This window comes from Arctopsyche grandis, chromosome 9, assembly GCF_051622035.1.
Source record: "Arctopsyche grandis isolate Sample6627 chromosome 9, ASM5162203v2, whole genome shotgun sequence".
Lineage (NCBI taxonomy): Eukaryota > Metazoa > Arthropoda > Insecta > Trichoptera > Hydropsychidae > Arctopsyche > Arctopsyche grandis.
Genome location: NC_135363.1, coordinates 5,551,242 through 5,571,098, shown reverse-complemented (window position 1 = coordinate 5,571,098; position 19,857 = coordinate 5,551,242). Strand labels below are relative to the sequence as shown.

General features: G+C 34.3%; 4 protein-coding genes across 5 annotated transcripts in view; 3 read left to right on the top strand and 1 right to left on the bottom strand.

Moving 5' to 3' along the window:
- The first annotated feature begins 1,466 nt into the window (after window positions 1-1,466).
- On the top strand, window positions 1,467-10,513 carry LOC143917111 (uncharacterized). Its single transcript, XM_077438509.1, has 19 exons — window positions 1,467-1,748; window positions 1,852-1,975; window positions 2,058-2,216; window positions 2,282-2,334; window positions 2,404-2,560; window positions 2,630-2,843; window positions 2,908-2,974; window positions 4,104-4,322; window positions 4,400-4,553; window positions 4,632-4,755; window positions 4,836-5,058; window positions 6,362-6,541; window positions 6,614-6,812; window positions 7,772-7,842; window positions 7,926-8,046; window positions 8,122-8,288; window positions 8,364-8,840; window positions 10,135-10,260; window positions 10,348-10,513. The coding sequence occupies exons 1-19, from the start codon at window positions 1,620-1,622 to the stop codon at window positions 10,417-10,419; spliced, it is 3,036 nt and encodes a 1,011-aa protein (XP_077294635.1). The 5' UTR covers window positions 1,467-1,619; the 3' UTR covers window positions 10,420-10,513.
- The window catches only part of LOC143917125 (aminomethyltransferase, mitochondrial), a 64,362-nt gene continuing 54,764 nt past the window's right edge, over window positions 10,260-19,857 (bottom strand). The window contains exon 3 of the mRNA XM_077438537.1: window positions 10,260-12,958. Within this exon, the coding sequence (XP_077294663.1) occupies window positions 10,521-11,783 (1,263 nt within the window). The 5' untranslated portion in view covers window positions 11,784-12,958 and the 3' untranslated portion in view covers window positions 10,260-10,520. The remainder of the gene's footprint in view (window positions 12,959-19,857) is intronic.
- On the top strand, window positions 13,524-18,345 carry LOC143916754 (COX assembly mitochondrial protein 2 homolog). Its single transcript, XM_077437993.1, has 2 exons — window positions 13,524-13,640; window positions 18,187-18,345. Exons 1-2 carry the CDS (start codon window positions 13,560-13,562, stop codon window positions 18,343-18,345), a joined length of 240 nt encoding a protein of 79 aa, XP_077294119.1. The 5' UTR covers window positions 13,524-13,559.
- LOC143916753 (protein Abitram) lies at window positions 18,375-19,856 on the top strand. 2 transcript variants are annotated; one of them, XM_077437991.1, is made up of 2 exons: window positions 18,375-18,967; window positions 19,078-19,856. In XM_077437991.1, exons 1-2 carry the CDS (start codon window positions 18,401-18,403, stop codon window positions 19,135-19,137), a joined length of 627 nt encoding a protein of 208 aa, XP_077294117.1. In that variant the 5' UTR covers window positions 18,375-18,400; the 3' UTR covers window positions 19,138-19,856. The 2 variants fall into 2 exon arrangements, with proteins under 2 accessions (XP_077294117.1, XP_077294118.1); XM_077437992.1 differs by having other exon boundaries at window positions 18,401-18,991; window positions 19,192-19,855.

Genomic DNA, 19,857 nt, shown 5'->3' with positions numbered 1-19,857 from the left:
AAAGTACATATGGACCAGCTACTTCACGCAAGATCCGCTGTCGAGACAACTAACTCCAGCACAACCAACGAAGACTAGCACTCAACGCACTTCGTCAACCAACGTTCTTCACGCAAGACCCGCTGCCGAGACAACTAACTCCAGCACAACCAGCAAAACAGTCACGCGAATGACTCCACGCAGAACACAGCAGCCTGCACAACAGCACCATCCAAGCCATCGCAAACCTTCACTACCAACGCAGCTCGCCCAAAATAAGCAACCTGGTAGAGAACAAGACTTGGACCGGCATGCAACACAAGACCCGCTGTCGAGACAACTTTCTCCAGCACAACCGGATGAACAACGACGCCATCGAGTCAATAGACTCCAACACATCAAGATTCCCACAAAATCACACACATGTAACCCGCCTACATTGGTACTACTCCGACGTGATCTACGCAACCTTCTGATCATCCAACAGCGCTGTCAACACATCGCTACCCCGCCTACATTGGTGACCCCATCTTTGAACCACACAACAGTGTTTCGTTAGGCCGGGATACGGTCAACACATCGTACCCCGCCTACACTGAAAATTGACAAATCCGGTACTTAATTACCGGTACGAAAATTGACAAATGTGTATATTTTATGGGGGATGAACGAATGAGACGACTGGCATGTTAATGCACGTGTTTATTATATGACAGCTAAAGGCAGAGTGAGTAGTGGCTCTCCGAACCCAGCCGAGTTGGTCCCCACTCGCAGGAAGGCAACCAAACTCGACCATGTCGTATAAGCGAGCCGCCACAATTTAATTAATTTTGTATTAATACACCAAAGATATTCAAAAACTAGCTCATATGTTGCAATGGCTGGTGAGATGAGGACTATGTTTATATATGTACTTGGAAATAAAGTCAATTTGACATTTTTAAAATCTGTTTCAAATTTTGGAAAAATATTGGATTTGGAGTCATGTTTTTACGACTCCTTATACCAACGTTAATTTGACAAGTCTCAAGGTTTTGTTTAGAATAGCAATTTTTCATGTTACAGTAATGAAAGTTAACGCGAACGAAACGAACACTGTAACACTTATGTAAGGAAAAAGCTGAGAGTAAAATGAAGGAAAAAGTACCCTATTGTCTTATTTGATATTTGTGCACTCTATCAAAAGCAATAAATAAAAATGAAATCATTTTGCTATCGCCGTATAACCGAATAGTACTGAATATACTGGTTCGGTGATTATTCCGCAAAAAGCGATCGCACGCAAGTCACTAAAAATCTCAATCACGGAACATATGGCACCCAAAAACTCCATCAATCACGCGAAATACTGTACCAACGAAAACTAGAGTAACAGATGTTTCGTGATGGAGATTTTAGTGACTTACTCGAGATCGCTTTTTGTGGAATAATCCATTTACCGAATATACTCGCATCCTGTTGCACAATAAAGCAATGGTCGGAAATATAAACGCTACGTTCTGACAGCGTGCATTCGACTGTTTACAACAAGTGACGTTTCAAACATTCGCGGTTATACAAAGTCGTTAGGCCTTGATTTGAACCGGTGTATTATGTCGTTTGAATCGAATTACACGTTGTAAATTGGAATTTAACGCGACATGGAACCTCCCGGTATGAGCATGTTCGCAGGGAGCGGCAGTGTCCTCGTCAATGACGTCAATAACAGTGCTGAGAGGCTCGAAGAAGAAGAGGAGGCGGCCGAAGATCGGAGGCGTTTGGATCTCGAGGTTTATTCACACTGCTATACCTATATTGTGATGGAATCGAACTGTGCGTTCGATGATTCAATATGTTGTGACACTTTCTAACACTTCTGACACTTCGTTGCAGTTGCGCGATCAGCTGCAAAATGCGTTCGATGATTTGGAAGACGACGACGATGACGATGATGGGATTTCTATGAGGAATAGTTCGAAATTTTCATCGATGCATATGACGCGTAATACTGTTCCAGGTTATTATTTTTCTATATGGAATGTTAACATATATTTATTAAATTAATAAGAACTTTATTTATTAAATAAATATTACAACAGCTAAAACTCCATGTGGAAATCTTCACGATGAACTATCAAATGAGATTAAAAGAACTCGCGATCGCTTGAAACATCTGCATGCAAATGACACCAATGATTATAGTACACCATATGCCGAAAGTACTCGCCAAGGACTACAATTTAAAACTCCTATTACGTGTATGTTTTTTCTTTGTATATCGTTTCATTTTATATGTACTTTTTACACTTCATTTTAATTGTAGACTTCAGCCAAGAGTCTCCATCGAGTGATCAACAGTTGAAAATGTTATATGAGGTAAAATTTATATGCAATTTAAACCTTACAATGACTATATACATTTATCAATACATTATTTTTATATAGGTTCGAGTTCGTGAAGTTCAGAGATTGAGCGAAGAATTGAACGCTTGCCGAGACGATGCAGCTGCCACTCACGACGCTCTCTACGGTAGACTGGCAATTGCCAATGCGGAAAGAGAGAGAGCTCAATTTTCTCTGCAACAGTCTCAGGAGCTCGTCGGTATTGATTGATGCAACTATAATCGCATTCGATTCGGTTCTTGGTATAATACGTCGATCTTTTTTTTAGCAAATAGTAAACATCACATAATGGAGTTGGAGCACAAAGTCACAACGCTGACGAACAAAGTGGACTCGCTTCAAAATCGCAATGAGGAGCTGGTGGCAGAAGTGACTGCCACAACGGCAGGCTTGATCGATGCTCAAAATCGATTTCAAGCCGAAAAGTTTAACAACGGCAATGCACAAAATACCGATGCTTTATTCAGAGCTCAACAAGATAGGTAAACAAACGGTTTTTCAATATCGTTTTTGGTTTGTAGTCTTAATTAATGAAAGTATTTTTAGGTACAAAGAAGATACTGAAAGATTGGAGCGTGATCTGTCAAGAACTAGAAACAAATTGATGGAAAAAGTAAAATTGGATCATTTTAGTACATGTAATACTTATATACGGTTACCATATCCTGATCATTATTAAATATAGTATGCCTGCTTTAGTGGCTTCTGAACGAATCCATTACTTACTATTTTTGTATTAACACTAGTGTTGTGCCTGTTGATATTTCAACAGGTGGTTTCGGAAAAGGAATTGATACACGAATTAAAATAATATTATATGACATCGCAAATATAATATGACACCAATTCTGTGAATTTTTAGTCATGTCAATAGAACAATTTATTAATGAATTAAATTAATTTTCAATAGATGGCGCTAAATGCTTGTGAGATTATTTTCCTAGAGGAAATATTGGTAGCAAACATTATCGGTTGTGGCTATTCGGAGGTACTATATCTGCGAATTATTGACTATTTGCAGGTACTATGTCTGCGAATTATTGGCTATTTGCAGGTACTATATCTACGACAGGCGCAAAGCCTTCTGCACATGCGCGTGAACCGATTATAATTTCTTACATTTAATTCGATTATAATTTCTTACATTTAATGTATGCTAGACTTGTTTAATCAATCGTTCATTATACATGAGGCAAATTTCGCACGTTATTATAATAGATTTATATCATTTAGCTAGTTCGCGGCTTGTACTTGCATGTAGGTATTATACGTTGTATATGATAATAATTTTCTAACAATTAATAATATTAACTGATTTGGATTATATTTTTTACTCTACTTCACTTAACGAGTTTGAACTAAATTTTAAGAGGTTTAAAACAAAATTTTAACAGTAAACACGCTGACAGTGACAGTTCACGTGCATGCGCAGAAGGCTTTGCGTCTGTCGCAGATATAGTACCTGCAAATAGCCACAACCAACATTATATTGAAATCAACGGACACAACACTAGTTATATATATGATTTATTTTTATACTTGGAATATATCAACGGGCAATTGAAACTGTACCCACTTTTCTTTGAGACTTTCTTGCCCCTTTGAATAAGTCTTGATGCCTGTATTATGTTATCAGCGAAAACCCCAGCCAAATTAAAACTTAAGACTATAAAAAAATAGGACATATGGTAACCTTAGCTTAAATTCCTATATATTTTTTGCTAATGTTGATTGTTTTGTAGGAAAATGAGCTGTTGGCTTTCGAGAAGCGTTACATTGATATGGAACGCTTGAAAGAGGATTTGTTGGTAGAAAAAGGTGGGACTATAAACAAACTAGCGTTTGAATTAGAAGAAGCTCAAAACAGGCTAACGAATAACGATCACGTAGAATTAAAAGATAGGATATCTAATTTAACCATAGAACGCAATACGGCTAGGCTTCAAGTTAAAGAATTGGCGGTAATTTCATATTGATTCGTCGTTTTTAAGTTTAAATTTGTATAATTTATATGTAGTTGATTTGGTTTTGTGTTTAGAATAAATTAGAAAATACTGCTACAGAGCTCGTCGACACGCGAGGAAAGCTGATGAAAATGCAAGACGAAATGAGCGAATTGGAATCTACCGTGGAGCAATTGATAAGCGACAGAGAATCGGACTCTTTTACGCAATTGAAAGCTAACAAAACTGGTATATTCGTACATATAATATTTAGTGTTACTTATTTCGATGTGTTTCATTTTCTTTTAATACTGTGTTTATTTGCAGGACGAGGGTTTTCTTCTCATTCTGATAAAATTGAATTGTTGCGTAATGAACTCACTAAAAGTATCAACATTCAAAATTTGAGAAAAGATCAAATTGCCAAATTAAACAAGTCAATTCATAAAAGGTGCGTATAATATTTGTAAAATGGTACGTTATCTATTGTGGAAAATTTAATTTGTACGTTTATTTTTTTCTATACGACAGAGATGAACATATAGACGAACTGAAAAGCTTGGAAACGAAGCTGAAAAGAGAAATAGACATATGTAGAGAAAAAGAAGCTAAGCAGACTGCCAGTATTACTTCCTTGACGAATCAATTAGAACTTATTCAATCTAACTCGGATTTAGATTTGTTTCATAGTTTTAAAGAACGTTGTGGCGAATTAGAAAAGGAATTGAGTGAAAAACGGTCTGAACTTGAATCGGTGAGTGTTCGTCTTTATGTTGGGTTAATCAGGGCTGTGGAGTCAGAGTCGTAAAAAATCAACCGACTCCAACTACTTTTCACTATTTTTTTATTATCACAAAGCCTTTTATATGTTTTACTCTGCTAATGGTTCAGGCAATATTCTTAAATTCTTCCCATCGGTTTGAAACTTTGCCGTTTTGCGCGGTTTGGTCACCGGTAAAAATTTAAATCGCTTCCGATAGTTCGATGGTGAAAAATAATCGTTTAAGAATGTTAAAATTTTGGAGACCCACTCGTTTTGTCAGATTTAATTGTTTAAACGCCTATAACTTTATCTTTTTCACACTATATCTTATTTGTCTATTTAATAGTATTTTGGTATGCGTCAACTAGTCTAATTTTATTGAAGCAAATCGAATGTTAAATTGAAATTTATATTATAAATAAAATCGTTGGATTGCACATATTTTGATGTGCTCTGGCCAAAACCGATGTTTCCTCCGTTGCATACTTTATTTTATTAAATTGATTTGTTTGAGTATGAAATTCATACACATATAGTATGAATGTACTTACTTTTACCAATAATTCAATAAATTGGGTTACGTTTCAATTTGCAGTGATTTTTTTTATATTTTGAAAATCGCTATTATTTTTACTACTAAGAATTGTATACATTGGCCAGTTTATTGTACTAAAATTGTTCAAATTGAAGTTGGAGTCGAATCATAAAATAAAGCCGGAATCGGTAAATTTTAATCCGATTCCACAGCCCTGATGTTAATGCCAACCACCGAGAGGTCCCCGGGTTCAATCCCTGGGTTGACTTCTATTGAAAAGAATTCTTTTCGAGTATTTCTACAGTGCTGCTGGTCAGACTTGGATATTTGTGGCGGTAATTGGATTATTAGTCACATTGCGATCGCCCAAAAGACAATTTTTGCCATGAAAATCGCGAATACGGAATATTTGGCACTCGAGTTCTCATTAGTATGATAATTATCGTTAATATGATAGACTTTTCGGCTGTAAGATGTTCCGCTATACCGATTTTAGTGACTTTTGAACGATTGCTTTGTGACCAATAACCATTTGTGACTCCAAGTCGATCGTTTCCTATCAGAGTTTGCCGATTTATCTGATTTTATTGTTGAAACGGTTCCTCAACAAATTGGCAATCAACCTACCTACTATTTGAATATAATTTCGAGTTTAAAACCATATGTGTCGCTTTGGGGCACCATGGTATTAATATAAATTAAAAAATATATAGGTATTGTATATTTAATCAATCAATCTAAAATATGTTTCTTCGTCAGGTTCGTTTAAAATGCTCTCAACTCGAAGCTAAATTAGAAAGCAACATGTTCGATTCTAGCAAGAGAAAGTCGTACGAAAACCGAGCTTACACTGATATTGTTAAAGATCATGAAAAGTTGACGCATCAACTTCGAGATGCTAACGCTCAAGTGTGCGAGTTCAAGAATTTATATATTGAGGTATGGTTTTCGGTTGAATTGATCGGAGTATTTCTTCATTTAATATATTTACGGCGACGTTATTTTGTGTAGGTTTGCGGATGGAGAGATAAGCTGGCAAAAGAAGTGGACGAGTTGAAGACGGTCGATGTTCACAAGAGTCTCGAAGAGGAGCGGGCGAACGTTGAAGAGCTGTTGACCCAATTGAAGAATGAAAAATTGAAAGTCGACGATTTGGGAAATCGCCTTTTGAACCAACAACTGGACACGTTCCAAAAGGAATTGAATACTTGTTAGTTATCGATTTTTAAATTGATGATATATGTATGTATTGTTGCGTAGGGGTGGGTGGAGGATCCAAGTAAAAGGCCAAAGTCGTGTCACAGCATTTATTGATGATTAAGGAGATACACGCACTGGCAGTGCTCCGTCCTGAATGTCTTGATATCGCCCAAGTACCGCCTTATATCGGGTCGGTCGCTCAAGGCATCCGGTTACTTCCCTATTGTTTAGGCATGTACCCGGATATGTATTCCCACGACACCCAGTCCCACGGTATTGGTTCTGAGAACTCTACCGGAATGAGACGGCTACCCCCGCTAAGTGCATTCGGGGGAGATAATCCTCGAAACCAATTATAACGGTCACACAGTCTCTGGGATGCTACTCGGCCTAATCCGATTGCAACTACTCGGCGGTGTACGTAACAATGCTAATAATAATTGTATCAAATTTACAATATTTCTGGCCAGGAAAGCGCATTAGGGTTACCTGTTAGGCCTTCCTGGTATAAATTTTATTTTTTTATATTTGTGGTATAAATAATTTAAAAGAGTGAATGAAGGTCAATGGTGTGACGGAAAATAAACAAATTGTGTTGTATTAATTTATATAAGCAGCGGCGTAGATTAGTGGTTAGCATATAATGCTTTGAACATAGTGGCAGGTCTGTACCGCCTTATTAGGGGCAGGTCTGTCAGGACATCTTCGACGTCTGATTTGTTTATCTATTGTTATGGTCACGTACTCAGATATGTATTCCCACGACATTCGGTACCACGGTATCGGTCACTTCTGAGAAGGGACCAATAACGGCCATTGTTTAGCCTACATGCACTTAGAGTCTAGATATAATCCTTGAAACCAATTATAACGGTCACACAGGGATGCTACTTTTTAGTATACGTAACAGTATGTATATATGTAGGTGTATTTTAATTTTTATAATTATTTATTTGTGTTTTTATTCAGTGAGAAAAGATGGAAGCGAATCAAAGGTTAATAGTGTTGAAATTAAAGAATATAAAACGTTAATTGAAGAGGTATTTGTTCTTTTATTTTTTATTTTATATTACAATATGCATAACTTCATTTGTTTTATATTTTCAAATTTGACTAATTTTAGTTAAAAGAAGAGAATGAAAAATTGAAATTAATTAACGAAGAACGGAATGGTCATTTATCTTTAATGATAAACGAATTGGAAGAATCAAAGCAATTGATAAATCAATTAAATTCTGAAATTGGTTTGATCTTTTGAATTATATTATTTTTCCTTTTTATTATATTGTATTTAAATAATCACTTTTTTTTTATTGTAGAACTTCAAGAACAGAGGGAAGCTCTTATTGGCGATTTAAAAGAAAAGGCAATACAATTTGAAAAGTTCATTACTGATCAAAACGAGAAGGTTGCAAATAGAAAAAATGCTTCTACGTCTCCGAAGCCTCCGATCGAGGAGAAACAAGTAAACGTTGTATCAGATCATGTGGGTGTTCGTGTTTTATTCGTTTTGCATTTGTTAATATGATTGTTTTTTATACGATCTGATGAAATATTTCAGATGAAAAAATTAGAAATGGAAAAACAAATACGACAAGAAGTCGCCCAACACTTCAGCGTCGAGTTGAAAAACATAGAAAATGAATATAGCAAAAAAATGTTCGACATGGAGCAACAGTTCAATTCGAATCTCATTCAACTGGACGATATTCTTAAGATTAAGACGATGGAGGTGGAGACGCTTCAGCAACTGGTGTTGTCCGAAAGAACCAAGTTTCAAGATGCCCTGTCTAAATCGCGCAGTCCGGTCGAGCGGAAGTCGGATCACGACGAGTGTAAAAAGCAAATGTTGATCTATCAAAATAATATTGAAACACTTTCGTCGGAAATAAAAGCGATTAAAAGTAGAAGTAAATTGGAGACTGAAAATAGTCGGGAGTTGAAGGAGTTGAAGAGTCAATATTTAGAAACCAGCGAACAGCTGGAAAAGTTGAAGGAAAAGTACAAAACTGCGAAAAAGATTGCTATAAAATATAAGGTATTTGTTACTTTATTCGAACTTTACTTATTTTTAAAAGAACGTAATGGTAAAATTAATTGGTTTTGTAAATTAAACATAAATCCTAAACTATTCTATCAACTCGATTAAAAATTATAATACAGGTTCTTCGACCATATGAATTGTCAGATCAGTATTTTTCAAAGTGGTGATTTCTGTATTCAATTTTGTATGAAATTTATATATTATACATTTCAATTTATTTTCATGTGATAAACGATATCTATCTTATGGGTGACCGAATCTTTCGATTTTCGATCTTTGCTTTTTCGACCTTTTCACTTTCGGTGCTGTGAGGTAGACTCCTATCTTATAAATCATTGTGTTATTCGTTTGAATGAAAAATTCAATTTGAGAAATATGTATGTATGCTACGCAAGTAGAAACCAGTCAATTTCAATATATGGGGATTTGAAATCTTTTCTGAATATGATTTTGAAATATTATCGATCAAAAATCAAGCTTTTAAGAAATAAATATTTTGAATAAAGATATGTTGGTGTGATATCTATAAATGGAAGTTTGAAACTTTTTTTTTTTTAAATAATACTTTTTACATTATCTATGTACGTAGTAACAATAGAAGAAGTTTTGTGATCATGCGAAAATTCAAACTCGAGATTTTGACTGATTCTATCACTGATTACGTTTTCATGATCTAGAAAAAATGTGTCGGTTACTGAAGTTCTTATCGATACGACGTAAATTTTTAAGTTGACTGGAAATAGTCTTCGCCTAATAGGTGTCCTCTTTTTTAAGTTTTTGAATTCAATTATCTCCCAAACAAAAAGAATATACCCAAATATTTTCACCTCAACTGGAAATAGTACTTTTACTGTAGAGAATCGAGGTTTTTTATGGTTTTAATATTTAAAATTTATATTTACCGGACAAAAAATCCCACTTCTGAAATATGTATGTACATTAAATTGAAATGTAAAACTTTGACTGAACTAGCTTAACCTACCTTTCACTATTTATATTCATTGTGATAAATTATCTTATCCTGTGATAAATAGTGAAATTAAAAAAATACTTTTATCAATAAGTTGTATTTAGATTAGCAATATCTTATCATTATACATACATACATAAAGTCGAGTATTTGTTGTTTGGCCAATATTTACAATTTTCAATATTTTTAACCACCATATTTAAAATTCATTTTGTTTCTTTCAACTTTCACCTGTCATAGCAACGCCTAGTAATTCTCCTGGTACTGAATTCATTGACTCCATCATATTTGATCCAACATTAATTTTACTTTTTGCAGGAATACATAATAGAAAAGGATAAACATGTCAATAGTGAAATTAATAGAATAAAAAATGCTTACGAAGACTCGTTAGGTAAATTGAATGATCGCTTAAAATTATATATTGAACAGCATCAAGAGCAGGTATTTATATATAATTACTATAATATTTTGAATTTTTTTCTTACGCGTGTACATATGAATTATAATTGATGTACATTTAATTTTCAGATACATTCAAAATCATCTCACGATGAAAATATATCTCACGCTCAAAGCGGAAAGAGCTACAAGAGCAGCTGACACAATCCAAAGCATTCATGGATAATCAATAATATATCATTTACACTTTTATATCTAATAAAAGTATTATAACACAAACACAAAGTCGTTTATCAAACATTTTATTTATTTTTATTTACATAATATTTAGAAGGCACGAATGGCATCTTAACCACGGCACTCGTAGCGGTCATGTTGCGTATGCTTATCGGAAGCTCTGTCCCTACTTTCTTAAACTCTTCCAATACGTACCCCATGGCCACATTTCCTCCCAACGAAGGACTTGGACATCCACTCGTAACTGTTCCGATAACTTCGGTACTTCCTGGCCTGATTATGTGCGCTCCACGTCGAGCTGGAGGACCTGACTCAATCCTCAGTCCCACCCTGCGCTTCATCACACCTTCCTTGAGCTGCTTCAGAACTACATCAGCTCCGATGAAGTCGGAGTCGACTCTGCGCCTCTTCTGTATCAACCACGCTAGATTAGCCTCAATCGGTGTAACCGTATCGTGTATATCGTTGCCGTACAGACACAAACCAGCCTCCAACCTTAGAGAGTCTCGTGCTCCGAGCCCGGCTAGTTTGACTTCCGAAGACATCATGATCGCTTTGCATATGTCGATGGATTTTTCAGCCGGCATTGATATTTCTACGCCGTCTTCTCCGGTATAACCACATCTTGTTACTCGACATCCATCTACTCCGGCTATCGTCATTTCTTGAGACGTCATGAAGTGAAGCTCGGAAAGATTGCTCTTGCATAAAAGTTGGAGGGTATCTACTGCTTTCGGTCCTTGAAGTGCTACCAATGATCTTTCCTCTACATTATGAAACTTTACATTCACATCCTTGTTCTGTGATTTGTATTTTTCACTGTACTTCATCATGTGCTGCTTGTCGTGTTCCATTCTTCCGGCGTTTGATACGATATATAAATGATTCGAATTGACCTTGGTGACGATCAGATCGTCTAAGATCCCTCCGCTCTCATTCAAGAAGACCGTCAGTGCTGATGCGCCATCAGCCATTCCTCGAAGGTCTACCGGACACAGGTTTTCCATCCAAGATATGCAATCAGTACCCGTTACTGTGGTTTGCAACATGTGTGATACATCGAATAGCGATGCACTATTCCTTGTGTGTATGTGCGAAGCTGATACGCTCATGTTTGAGTATTGGACGGGTAAGAGGTGGCCAGCAAAACTGACCATCTTACCTCCGTGCTTCACGTGAAAGTCATACAATGATGTTTTTGCATCGTTCAATGTGTCCGAGCTGCTTAAAACAATGCTCGTTTTTATTGACCTCAAGTTGTTCACATTTTGTTTTGGGATGTGATCTATTAAGAATCTTTTAAAACTGGTATTTCTTACTAGGAACATCTCGACTATTCTCTGCCGATGTCGTTGAGTGATTGTCCGGATTGCGGGTCGCAGGTCATCAAAGTATTATCGTTGTGCGTAAGTTGCCGAATGAAAATACTGCATTATCAACTGATTGAAATATAAACATGTTTACTATATTTTGAAATATACACGTTCTTCGTGTTTTGAAATATGGGTATTCGGAAAGAATTGCAAATGTTGATAATGTGCAATTTTGGTGTTGACATACATTGATATGCGACAATAACGTTTCGAATAATATTATAACACTAAAAGGTGTATCCGGTGTCGCCCAAATTCGTCGATACCTGGACAAGCACACAAACACTCATAAATAATATAGGAAAGATACTCCTGTAGAGTACGTTCTTTGTTACCTTGTAAAATACCTTTTTATCTAGAACATAACAATTTTTTTTTTACTTTATCTATATTATGTGCATAGTAACAAAAGATGAAGTTTTGTGATCATGCGAAAATTCGAACTCGAGATTTTGACTGATTCAAACTCAGAATCGATCACTGATAACGTTTTCATGATTTAAAAAAAATGTTTGTCTGTGTATTTTGAGATTTTTTTTATTTATTAAGAACGTAAGTAACGTGAAATAGACAAAACATATTTCTAAATGACTAAGTCTTGCATCATATTTACTATAAGAAATATTCTGCGATTATAGCAATAGTCTGCCTTCAGTAGTGGAAAGTTGGTACTTGATATTTCAAAATGAGAATGAAAAAATTACATTAGTTGATTGCTTATATTTAGAAATGAATTGTGAATTAATAAATAAGAAGGATTTATATTTCGAAATAAGGGAAGGGGAGATCTCAGTTAATGATTCGAAATTCCTGGGAATTTTTATACGGGAAAAAATTAAATTTGTGAAATGACTATCATTTTACCGGTTCGGTGATTACTGGTCACAAAGTCACTAAAAACTCTATAACGGAACATCTGGCAGCCGAAAAGTCCATCATACTAACGAGAACTTGAGTGCCAAATATTGTGTATTCAATATTTTCATGGCAAAAATTGTCTTTGGACCACCGCAATGTGACGAATAGTCTAATTACCATAGAAGTAGAATGCATAGAATCGCTCTCAGCCTCCAAAAATGCTACAAAAACTCTGCGCGGCAGAGTTTGTTCATTGTTTGCTTCGTCTTTGTCTCTCTCTTCTGACTTTCCGTCTCTCTCTTCGATGGCTTGCTTTTAGACGATACTTTTGTTAACAATGACCATTCTATGCATTCTACTTCTATGCTAATTATCCATTTTACCATACAATGATGGAGGATACATTTTCTTATTTTTTTGTTTTTCCCGTGGAATTTTATTCCGTAAAAGAACCCCGCAAATTTTTCCGACCTCGAATCTTTAATCACAGTTTTTAATAGTTGGATTAAAAAAAAATATTCTTAGATTTTTAGTTAAGTTAAAAAATGAGAATTCTGTGTCATTGAAAACATCTTGTGAGATTGTAAATTAGCACTAATGTCTTATTTTAGTTCCAACTATTATATTTGACAAAGGTTGAAAAAGTTTTCTCTATTTCAAAATGCATCATTTTATATCAAAGAAAAATCTCATGAATGTGAATTCCATCACACGTACTACTTTTTATTAAAATAGCAAACATCTGGAAATAAGATTTTTACGAATTATTACGTAAAACGATCGATAGAGCCCAATCAGCACATGGTCGTTATATAAGCTCTTACAACAAACGTCAAAGTAACTTGAGAGCGAGAAGTTTGTTGTTCCGGCAGCATGCACACAGATTTGTCAGCACACTTGCATACAGATGAATGCAATGATATCATACAACAATTTTTATATTGCAATAGCCACGTAAGTGTATTTATCACATTTAGTATGAATTTTCAATAATTTACGTCCATTTTCTATTATGTAATACAAATACTCTTTGAATTCTAATGTAATACAAATACTCTTTGTATGTGTATATTTATATTCATATACACATAACTGCTGATATTTATGCTTCTAGATATCTACACGTCTATCACTACGTACTCATCAATTGCCAATTCTATTTACGTTTTACAATTTATCTTATTATTATTACATTGCTATATTTTATTCTGTGTACTTTCCATGTTCCTTATTTCCATGTGCTTTATTTTCCTACTCTATTAATACGTTTCATTTTTATGTTTGCATACATATTGACATGTGTATTTTCGTGTATAATTGTATGTACATATGTGTGTATGTGTTTATATGCATTTGTATATGCACATATATATATGTGTGTGAGTACCTTTTTATTATTTTTCTGAGACCGCTTAATGGATTCTATTAATTTATATTATCAAAATGTACGTGGTCTCCGTACAAAAACTGATATTTTTTTACGAAATATAAACATGTCCAATTATGATATTATTTTGCTTACTGAAACTTGGTTGATAGACACTATAAGTGATCAGGAACTCTTTGATGAAAGATATATAGTGTGGCGAAGAGATCGTAATTATGTTAGCTTAAACCAAATACGTGGTGGTGGTTGCCTTGTGGCAACTAAGCGTGAACTTGGAGTTGTTTCACGTCCAGAGTGGCACTCTTCTGCGGAGGATATCTGGATATCTCTCACTTTACGCAGCACCACTAATCATCGCAACCTTCTCGAATTTCATATATGTGTATTGTATTTATGTTCTGAGAACATAGGTAATTCTTTTAATACTCAACTTACTAATTTTCTTGAAAACATGTCTACTATTTCAACTAACTACCCGGATGATAGATTTTTAATTGTTGGAGATTTCAATCTAAGTAACATCCAATGGTCCCAGGATATCTCCAGAGGAGGACTTATACCTATCAATTCGTTAAGAAGCACCGAAATGACTCTTATTGATGCATTACATTTTTGTAATTTTAAACAATATAATGGAGTACTTAACTTATTCGGCCGTATTCTTGATCTAGTTTTATCAAATGAACATTTGGTAGTAGATGCCTGTTTAGATCCTCTCGTTCCTGAGGATCCTTATCATAAATCTCTGTTAATTACTGCTGATCTAACTTTTTATCGATCACTTAAATCTAAACCTTATACTAGATTCCTTTTTGATCTTGGTAACTATAACGAGATTCAAAATGAATTAAACTCTGTTTCTTGGTCTTATTTACATACTGTTTCTCTTGATGATGCTGTAAATTCATTTTATAATCTTATATATAATTTAAGGGATAAATATATCCCACAGAAACATGTTCAAAGTAGAAAATTTCCCGCTTGGTATACTGCACCCCTAAAAAAAGTCCTGAAGGAAAAGTACAAATTTTTTAAGAAATTCAAAAATTATAACAACCTGGCTGACCATCATACCTTTGTACTATTACGCAATCGGGCAAAAACTTTAGAGAAAGAATGTTTCAAAAATTATATGACTTTAGTAGAAAACGACATTTCCTTGAATCCCAAAGCATTCTGGTCCTACATTAAATCAAGGAACAAAAACAACGTCCTACCTCATATTCTGTATCATGGTGACATTACTGCTGATACGGGGGTGGACATTTGTAATTTGTTTTCTTCCTTCTTTTACTCGACGTTCCTTAAACCGGTCTCTAATCAATCGACTTCCTCTTATCCCTTACCAACCAACGTCTGTTCTGTCACATCTTCCTCTGAAATTGGATCAATTGAAATTCGAAGTGAAAAAGTATTAAATATTTTGAAATCAACTGATATTCATAAAACAGCAGGCCCAGATTTAATTTCTCCAATTTTTATCTCAAAATGTGCTGAAAGCCTAACTTTACCACTAACCATTATCTATAAAAGATCTATTAGTGAGGGCCTTGTACCTTGTATCTGGAAATCAGCATTCATATCTCCTGTACATAAGAAAGGAAAAAAAAACGAAATTTCCAATTACAGGCCTATATCAAAGCTATGTATATTTGCTAAGATATTAGAAAAATTAGTGTACGACCAACTTTTTCCAGCTATCTCGCAATCTCTTAGTATGCAACAACATGGTTTTCAGAAAGGACGCTCAGTTACAACAAATTTACTACTATTTAATGATTTCGTTACTAATGCCATGAACGATCGGTCTCAGGTTGATACTATATATACAGATTATAGTAAGGCATTTGACAAGATTGATCACGATATTCTCCTTGAAAAACTCTTACAGATCGGTATTCATGGTGATCTCTATAGATGGTTCACCTCATACATTACGCGTCGATCACAGGCTGTCTCATTAAATGGATTTATATCGAAATGGATGAATATTCCTTCTGGTGTTCCACAAGGCTCCCTCTTGGGACCTCTATTATTCAATATTTTCATCTTCGATATTGAAAAATGTTTTCAGAATTCAAATGTACTATTATTTGCTGATGATATGAAGATTTTCAAGAGAATAGACAACCGAAATGATGCTTTGGCCCTACAAGATGATTTGTTCAGACTAGAGGCTTATTGCAGCATAAATAAGTTGGAAATTAATGTAGCAAAATGCTCCTGCATAACCTTCACCAGAAAACTATGTCCAGTTGACTTTCCTCATTCAATTAACGGACATAGACTCACAAGGGTATCGGAAATTAGGGATTTGGGAGTCTTTTTAAACTCTGATCTATCCTTTAGTAAACATATTGACAATGTTGTAGCTCGAGCGTCGAAGGCCCTCGGGTTCGTCATCCGGTCCTCCAAATGCTTTACTTCTATAAAATCATACAAAATACTATATTGTGCATACGTAAGAAGTATTGTTGAGTTTGCATCCCAAGTTTGGAACCCAGATTACTCTGGTGCAAGAGACAGATTGGAGCGCATTCAGAAGAGATTCCTGAGGTACGTCAGTAGCCGTTTTGGATTAACCTATACTTCCTATGAAGATGCTTGTAGGTGTCAGCATCTACTTCCTCTTGTCAAAAGAAGGGAGATAGCTGACATCTCAACAATTTTGAACATCCTTAACGGCTCGATTGACTGTCCTCAATTATTGAGCAGACTATCATTGCGTGTACCAAATAGAATGACTAGATGTAATGAGCTCCTTTACATACCTAATACTTTTTCTAATTATGGAAGAAGCTCATTCATCTGGCGTGCAAGCTCCACCGTCAACACACTAATCTTAACAATTTCTATGTTTGACTTATTTAATATTAATGCTATACAAGCTAGAGTAATTATTGCAAATTTGTTTTTCGATGATTAATTTTAATGAAAGTTTATGATTATGATTATGAATTTTTATTTTGATGTATTTATTTTGTCTTTTTGTTTTTTGTTATATATTATATTTTTTATATTATTTCATAATTTTTATCATATTATTATTCTTATTATTCTGATATTTTTATTATACTGTTATTTCTATTTTTTTTCTTTTTTTGTTTTCTTTAACTATCTTACTCTATTATCATTTTTGTTTCTTATTTTAAATGTTTGAGCTTTTCTTTTTTTACCTATATGTGAAAATTATTAATGGTTTACTTAACATAATTATATTTTTTTTACTATCAATCTAATAAACTGTAAACTGTAAATTTTCCAAATAAATAAAATAAAATAAAATTCTGAATTGAACAATCCACATAAACACGTTATATACATACTCGGATAAAGAAAGTCACAAGAGCTTTGAAACAATACTTCATAATGTATAGATTTCATATCTTATACAAAAACCCAACATAACCTCACTTGTCGTGACCTTGAAATGATAAGAATGTGCTTAATTATTGTGTATTATAAACTGACTTGTCTACCTTTATAATGACTTGTTACTTTTATCATTTTTATTGGAATTTTTCGACCGTATGATAATAGTTTTAACCCTTTGCCCGCGGCAATAAATATAGCAAACAAGTCCTTTTTCGCGAATTTGGCAATCGAGTTTTCGACCTTAAATACAGATTTTAATATTTACTCAAGTAACCAGATATGTTAATTAACACATAAAGTATTATTTTAAACAATAGAATACATAATATATCTCGTAGTTTTGGATTAATTGTCAAATAATCATTCTTCATAATAATTGTATGAAGGCGTGACGTCACATAAACGAGGTTTCAGTATGGTTCCACAAAAAACTAATTTTGACTGGTATATATTCATTTTAAGCCAATTGAATAGATGGAAATCAACTCTCAGTAATATATTCAACCAATTTTGAACCTTAAAACAGTTGAAATAGGCGCATATAAGGCTCAAAATCCCGTGCAAAGTTCATAAATTCTATGGAAGACAGCCGCGCTACAGATTTGTCGCGCAAAGCTTCCATAGAAGACGGCCGCGGGCAAACGGTTAAATAATCTAAATTTCTTTGTATGTAAATTTTCGTACCCAACTTTTAATTTTGATCATTGATCATCCTAATAAGTTTCAATTTTTTTTCAGTACACGTTCCAGAGATTTTTAGGCAAATGCAGCTATTTGGATACTCAAGTAACCAAGTGCCAGAAGAAAGAGAGACTCCAAAGAAGAGAGCACAATAGACAACAGGCAGTCAAAGAACAAGCAGAACGTCTAAAGCGAATGAGCGAAGACAATAATTAAAAAATATATAATTTTTTAATTACATATACATAATATCTTAATTTTATAATTCAAAATGAGTACGACTAACGGCCAGTTGAAAAGCTTAGATTGCACACCGAGCATCCTCGATTCTATATCATCGGATCTAGAGTATAAATCAGTAACGGATCGATATTTTTCCAGACGCTATTGTACCAATGTGAAAGGCGTATCGAAAAATGATCATTTGTTGTTATTCCACTCGAACAGAATATGCCTGGTCACTTTAGCGCCCAGTCATCCTCTATTCAGTAACGATTCCGAGTTCACAATTGATTTTCAAGTCGGCAACTTGGACAGATCGAAAAATTGGGTCAAAGGGAAGGGTAAGAAGGGAGGTCAGTTGCTCGACGCTTCGTCGACAATCTGCAAAGTGGTGTGTAAAGACGGTGCCGAATATAATATATCCAGTTGTATCAACGGTAAATTGATTGAAATCAACGAGATGCTTTTAACGAAACCGATGCTTTTAAAAACACACCCAGACTCGGACGGATACATTGCTGTAGTTTTAGCCAATATTGCTACGAGCGAGTCGAGAAAAGAGGAACTTTTGAATGAAGAGAAATATTTGGAATCCGTTTCTGCCGACAATGTAACAGTACTTTAACATTTTTATTTCAATGTATTGCAAATACAGTAGAACCTCGATTATCCGGACTAATTTGGGATGAAAGTAGTCCGGATAATCAGAAAAATCACAATTGACAGGGAAATACGTGTACATTCAGTGTGAATCATTTTTTTATTTGTCTACATTTACATATATAATAATATGAAAATCAATATTAAATTATTCAATTATGGATTTTTGCTCAAAGTTAGCCGTTCTTTTTGAAGCTGCCAAATCGCGAATACTTTTCATATAATAATGGACCAGACGATCGTCTTTGAATGAACCACATAAAAATACACTCTTCGACTTCTTCATTTCCTGATTTTTTCATAACCTCTCGCTCTGAGCTTACATCTTCTGATTTTGAAGAATCAATAAACTTCATAATTTTTACACTTTGTTTTTTTATATCCGAGATCGTTGATGTTCCAACACCATATATTTATTTGTCAAAAAATGTCCTAAGACTTTTTAAAGCATTGATTATGTCTAATTTTTCTTTTAATGATAATACAACACGTTTTCTTTTCCATATTGGTAATATTAAAAATGAATATTGAAATCGCAATCAAATTTTCAAGTACAAACTTCTTTTGAGTATTGAATTTTGAAGACAACTAACTCATTTCTCTGTCTTATTTTAGAATTTTTATGTTATGAATTTCAAAGCTGTAAAATTTGTGTTTGTTTTTAACAATCCGGATAATCGAGATTCTACTGTACTTGTTAGATATTCCAAGTAATGATGAACTTTTTCGAGTTTGATTACTTTTGATTTATTCAAAATATTAAATATCAAATGAGTTCTAATATTTTTCTTTGTGATTTTGAAGGATTGTGTTTTGGGATGTGAAATAAATATACGTAGAATTATT